The 7,173-nt window shown below is 36.0% G+C and overlaps 1 protein-coding gene across 1 annotated transcript in view; it reads left to right on the plus strand.

Annotated features, from left to right (window-relative positions):
* Window positions 1–7,173, plus strand: part of LOC106876564 (high affinity cAMP-specific and IBMX-insensitive 3',5'-cyclic phosphodiesterase 8B) — a 288,850-nt gene that overhangs the window by 228,182 nt on the left and 53,495 nt on the right. Inside the window, exon 6 of the mRNA XM_014925160.2 lies at window positions 4,276–4,440. Within this exon, the coding sequence (XP_014780646.1) occupies window positions 4,276–4,440 (165 nt within the window). The remainder of the gene's footprint in view (window positions 1–4,275; window positions 4,441–7,173) is intronic.

A 7,173-nucleotide genomic window follows, 5' to 3' on the forward strand; every position in this document is an offset into this window, starting at 1 on the left:
AATTAATTTTGAAAATAAAAAATTTATTGAAATTACTTTGTCAATATTAAACTGATTTTGGAAAATGTGAGCAACTGGTTCTTGTTATCAAAATTATTTGCTTCCAAACTTTTTTATTTGTTTAATTCTTTTATTACCATATTTTGTTGAACTCTGCTGCCTTTATTTAGATTCATTTTGATAGTATGAAGAATATAATAATAATAATAATAATAAATTATCGTTTTTAAGCTGATATTTTAAATATGAATTCACATGAAATTTTGATGGTAGAATTTAACTTAAATCACTTTAAAACAGAATTTGTATCATAGAACTTGGGTCAGTCTCTGGCATGTTAGTACCCAAAATTTAGAGTCTTAGTTCGAGGAGAACAGCACAATAACTATAGTAAGATTTGAACTTATAACCATATGGCTAGTAGTTCTGCTCTTTAACCTTATAAATAATATATTATCAAATTTCCTCCATAAAATGACATTTTCTTGGATTTTATTTTCCAATTTACATAAATTTCCTTACAAACTAAATTCAGTTTTCTTAAAAAACGCTGACATTGTTTTCTTTTAAACTTTTTTCGTGAAACATTTTTATTTTATTTCTATTTCTATCCTTCCGTTCAATATATCTCCGTTCACTTTGATTTTCAGTATTCTTTTGGTCTATAGCAGTAAATCTATCAATCTACCAAAGATTAAATCTTTAATAATCTTTCATATTAATGGCAAATGCTTAATCTATTGTGTTCTACAGAGAGCAACAACAACTCTGTTGCTTTCCGGAAATATGCTGTGGGCAGCAGTAAACTTTCAAAGAAATTACTAGAATGTTCTAAATATGTGCATTTATAAAGAGAAGAGGAGAAGAGAGGAGAGAGGGGTCAGCATGTTGAAATCTATATTAAAATATTTAGAAATCTTCCATGTTCTCCTATCATCTGTGATTAGTTATCACTTAGTTTAGCTATAAATAAATGCAGATATTTCATGCTGTCTCAAAGCCACAAGCTTCCCAAGAAAAGCAGGTATAGCCATGTGGATAAGAAGGTTTGCTCTGTAACCATTTGGTTTGAGGTTCAGTTCCACTGCATGGCACCACCTTGGGCAAGTGTTTTTTACCACAGCCTTCAGCTGACCAGTGCCTTGGGAGTGAAATTTCACTGAAAAAAATGCATGGAAGCCTGCTCTATATGTTGTCATCATCATCATCATCGTTTAACGTCCGATTTCCATGCTGGCATGGGTTGGATGGTTTGAGTGAGGACTGGCGAGCCAGAAGGCCGCACCAGGCTCCAATCTGATCTGGCAAAGTTTCTACAGCTGGATGCCCTTCTAAACGCTAACCACTCCGAGAGTGCAGTGGATGCTTTTATGTGTCACCAGTACGAGGGCCAGTCAGGCGGTTCTGGCAACAACCACGCTCAAAAGGTGTTCTTACATGCTACCTACATGGGAGCCAGTCCGGCAGCACTGGCAATGACTACGCTCGAATGTTGTTTTTCACATGCCACCGGGACATGTGCCAGTAAGGTGACGCTGGCAACGATCACGCTCGAATGATGCTTTTCACATGTCACCAGCATAGGAGCCAATCCATGGCCCTGGCAACAATCATCCTCAGATGTGCTTTAAACGTTCCACTGGCACGAGTGCCAATCAGGCGGCACTGTCATCAGCCACATCAGCGATAGGATATAAATATTTTGATATATAGTTAGGCACAATATGCAAGCTGAGACCAATAAATAAAAACAAAGACACGCTATTGTATTGCCATACATTGGTTGCCTAATGCTTTGATTATATTTCAGGAAAGTTTCCTCTCATCAAATATAAGACAGAAAAATAATTCAAGCATTTGTAGAAAAAATGTTACTATCAAGAAGACTTTCTTAAACTAGAATAGAAGCATTAAATAGTTTGCTTAGTCTTTATTTATTGGAATCACTTCATATATTTGACCTAAATTCTCACCTGCATTGCTTAAAATTTTTTTTTTTTTTTTTTTTCATATTTATATCATTTCACATTACAAACCTTTTAGCAAATTACAATATTCTTTTATGACTCTGTGTGTGTGTTTGTGTTTTCCTACCACCACCATCCCTCACATGGCAACTACTTTTGGTTTGTTTAGATCTCTGTAACTTAGCAGTTCAGCAAAAGAGATCACTAGAATAAGTACCAGACTTTAAAAAAAAGTTCTGGGTTGATTTGTCTGACAAAACAGTTTAAGGTGGTGCCCCAGCATGGCCATAGGCTAGCACCAAGCTTGGTAATGCAAACAGAATGTTATTTACATATATGTGATATAATATAACCTATAATGTAATATAATATGATATAATATGCAATAAATAATTTCCATTTGTTTGTAAACTGAAATACATTACATAAAGATCATTGACTGACATGCTTCGATTTGAACTCTGACCTTTCAAAGAGCAGTTTTTATGACACAATGGTGTATCAGATAACATTTGTGTGTTTAACTCTGTTCAGATAATATATTTATCTAATGATGGTATACAACATGTTAACCATATACTTACCACATACCTAATAACAGTACACACGCACACACACACACGCACGCAACAACACACACACACACACACACACACACACACACATGTATATATATGTATATATATGTATTTATTACTGTTTATTTTATGTTGACTTTAAAAAATAAAAATTTAACACAAAAGAATTACTCAATACATTTTTTTCTCTTTTTTGTAGAGTACATATTTTGTTGTATTTTTACAAGAAGAGGGTTGACTGTAACTTTGAAGTTTCAACTTGTTAGCCCTCATCAGACTTTTGATTTCACACATACAAACACACACACACACACTCCCACTTTGTATATAATTCTCTACAAACTATATATCTAACAACATCGGAAAATATATTTAACACTCTGCATTGAATAAATACACACACACACACCATACACACACACCACACACACACACATATGTGTAAAACAGCATTCCAGTATATATATTACCATTCTTCTAACTGCGTGTCTAACAACAGCCACACTACACTTGTACATTTCATGTCTGTCTCACAACAGTGTTGCTGTAAAAATTCAACAAAACACAGATCATGTCTCCAACAACAATACGGTGCAAGAGATCAGTTCTTCCATTGAGCACATTGGAGAGGCAACACTAATGTCCATAGTAGTCGTGTGCTTTGGTTAACGGCCTTCAGGGTGGTGGTGCTGGTGGTGTAGGTGGTGGCTAGAGGGACAGTAATGTATGACTGTCAGTTGTGTTAAGCTGTGTAGTATTGTTATCGACACCACAACAACAGCAACAACATTGGTAGAAAGAATTCTATTGATAATAAAACAAATTATATAAATGGTTGCAGTAACAACATCTTTACAGCATCACAATGACATCATCATTATCATTGTTAATATCATCATCATCATCATTCTCATCATTATCATCATCATAATCGTTGTTGTCATTATTGTCATCATCGTCATCACCATTATTTTTATCATTGTTCTCCATCTCCCCCTTCTCCTCATCATCATTATTGCCATCAATGTCATCATCATCATCGTCATCTTCATTCCACACATTCTCCCCCTCCTCCTCCTCATCATCATCATTGTCGTCGTCGTCATCTTCATTCCACACATTCTCCTCCTTCTCCTCCTCATCATCATCATTGTCGTCATCTTCATTCCATAGATTCTCCCCCTCTTCCCCCTCCTCCTCCTCCTCCTCATCATCATCGTCGTTGTTGTTGTTGTCATCATTGTGTTTGTTGTTGTACAAGAAACACATCAAATCTCCCATTTATTTATCTCAAAGAAGCGAGCGAGAGCACGGTTTGTCAGACAAATTTCCTGAAAGACAAAAACCTCCATTTAAACATTTAATACGCTTCCAGTATTGATGTATTCTCCATCTCGGCAACTGTGGAATGTCTTTACAGAATCTACTCTATAATATTCCAATTATATTCCTTTGATGTTATAATGGCTTTAATAAAAACAGTGGAAGCCCTTACAATATCTTAGCTTCCCAATTCGCTGCAGCCAGCATTTTTATCATCGTCCAGTGTTGCTGTGTCAATAATTGAAACACCATTGTCTCCATTTGTCATACACACTTCTAATGTGTTTGTTCAATGGAAGCTGAAGATCATTCGGATTGTCAGGCTCCTCTCTGATCTCTGCATGCTAATTGCTCCATAGAATGGCCTTTATTTTATCGACATGTTTCTTTCTTTTGTTTCTTTACAGAGATATCTTGAAAACAGCAATGTTGGGTCATGCATGAATGAATTACTCTCTCTTGATGCTGATGTCCATCAACGCTACAAGTTATCAGCTTCCATGGCTCTCTTCACGGCCCTGGAGTATGCTTCAGATGCTGTGGAGATAGTGAATGCAGATCATGAAATACAGGTAAGCTTAACTTATTGCACAACTAACATGCATAAATTAACATAGTTTTAAGTTAATGAGACTGATATTTCTCAGTGTGTGTGTGTGTGTGTGTGTTTCTGTATTTATGTCTTGTATTATAATTAACTAAATATATTATGATGCAAAGGCATATGGGATTATGTTTGTTGAAGCATCACTTCTTGTACATGCAGGCTCTTCATATATATGAAGAGTTGATAAAGAGCCTGCATGTGTGTGTATGTGCATATATAACTATACACACCACTTACATATATAAATATGTGTAGATACACGTGTGCGGGCACACACACACACACACACACACACACACACACACACACACACACACATAAAATCATCCTTGTTACTTTAACATCCACTTTTCCATGCTTGCATGGGTCAGGGGGAGTTTTCTGATGCAGATTTTTCTATGGCCTGATGCCCTTCCAATTGCCAACCCTGATGGATTTCCAAGCAAAGTACTATTTCCCCATGCTTAGAAATATTTTCATAGAGTATTGGAGATTAACAACATTCATTTACTACTCAACTTCCTTTCTAATCCTAAATGCTGGCTGATTAATCCATGTAAGAGTGAAAAAGGCATTAAGAGATTGACCCAATGAGATTGTGGCACTGCAGGAATTGACTGGTTCCGTGGCATCAGGGAGAAAGTAGCCTGCAGGTCCACCAGTTCAATAGCTCTCCATTATAAACTGTTTGTCTCTCATTTATGGATGGAACTCAACAGAATATGGAGCATGGATACATGTGAGCGGACAAATGAAAGAAAGTGACACTCAACGCATTTGTTAGAAATTACATATAATATTTAATACCAGTTTGACTCAGCTTCATGCAACTTCAAGTTTCATAGGCTGGTAGAATGAACCTAACTCACCAGGTATCTGGAGATATGATACAAATCCAAGATGGCTTCTAGACGTTAAGCCTCGAGTGGCTTGTTGAGGTCATGTGGTGTTATTGGTCTGGAAGCAACATTGATTATTTTCTTTGTTCTGAGAACCACATAAATGGAATTCTAAAACTTCCATGAAAACCTGTCGAGCCATAGAGAAATATTAGCTTTGTGAAAACTGGTAAAGGCATCCAACCATAAAAAATCTGCCTCAAATGAATTCCATCTGACCACAATATATATATGGACGTTAAAACAATGATGATGGTTTCCATTTTGTTTAAGGATTTTGTACAGCAAAAACCAGGCAGTTAGCCTGAGCATGTCAAGGTTATACAACAGTTCAATTTGATTACATAATTTAGTTGGTTACAAGTTTTACTAAAATATGTGAGTTATTTATTGAAACATGAAGTAATTTTAGATGAATCAACAACTCAATAATATTTTAATGTTTTCTCTAGGTTAATGACCAATTATTTTTATTATGCATAACAAAGGTTTATTGTGTTGAACAGTTTGTTGACTGGGGTGGTGTTGACAGTTTTATTACCTGCTTATATATATATATATATATATATATATATAGAGAGAGAGAGAGAGAGAGAGAGTTGAAATTTACAGAAAAACAAAAGACGAAGACAGGTATATGAACAACAAGCAGGTGTATTGGTTTGATGCTCGGGAAAGTGAGAAAGTCTTTTATGTTTCAAGCCTACACTCTTCAACAGAAAGGAATAAGAGAAAATAGAGGGAGAATACAAAAACTTGTAGATTTAGTGGTCAAGCATATATATATCTATATGCATATATACATACGTATATGTACATACTTATATCTATATGTATATATACATGCATATGTGGGCACAGGACGTCATGAAATGTGTACAACAAAAAATATGAAGCATGAGTACATGGAATATGAACTATTTTTTTGAGCAACGAAAGACAAATGGAAAACAAGACAAACAACACAAAGAACGACCCTTCATCAGTTGTTGGTTGTTTTTCTACTCTTGTATTTCGAGCATTTAACAACAAGATATGCTTTTGATAAAACAATCATTCCTGCAAAGCAAATTAAATAAAATTTGGGATTTTGTGGAGGGTCAAAATTGGTAACACAAACAGGACAGTGAAAACAAACAGGAAGGGCTGCTAAGCCTAAACGAGGTTGTGGTGGCGAATGCATAAATCAAGCTTGGACAGGAAACAGACAAGAACATGTCTTCCTTGATCCAGCTACAATGGAGAGAAAGAAAGAAACACAAGTTAGGAGAAGAAAGATGGCCGATGGTCACGTGGGAGCCATGTGAGCAAGGGAGGAAGAGTGAGGCAGAGGGAGTGACAGACAGAGAATTGTGGAGGGGAGAGGAAAAAATTGGAGATAGGATAAGTGAGAAAAAAACAGGTGGGGGAGAAGGGGAGGTAGAAGAAAGGGAGAGAGAAAAAAAACGAAAGAGTAATAGGATAGAATAATGGGAGAAGAAGAGATATATATGACTGTTCCTGTAATACTGTTAATTCTCTGAGATATTTGTTTAATAAATACATGTGTGTGTGTTTGTAATCATCATCATCATCATTTAATACCCTCTCCAATGCTGGCATGGGTTTAATAGCTCAACAGGATCCAATGAATTGGTGCACCACTTCATGCTCCAATGTCTGTTTTGGTCTGGTTCCTCTGGTAGCTGGATGCCTTTCATAAATGCCAGCCACTTTACAGAGTGTACCAGATACATTATTCATGGCACCACCACTATATGTATGCTTGTGTGTGTGTGTGTGTGTGTGTGTGTGTGTAT

Source organism: Octopus bimaculoides, chromosome 10 (assembly GCF_001194135.2).
Source record: "Octopus bimaculoides isolate UCB-OBI-ISO-001 chromosome 10, ASM119413v2, whole genome shotgun sequence".
NCBI lineage: Eukaryota > Metazoa > Mollusca > Cephalopoda > Octopoda > Octopodidae > Octopus > Octopus bimaculoides.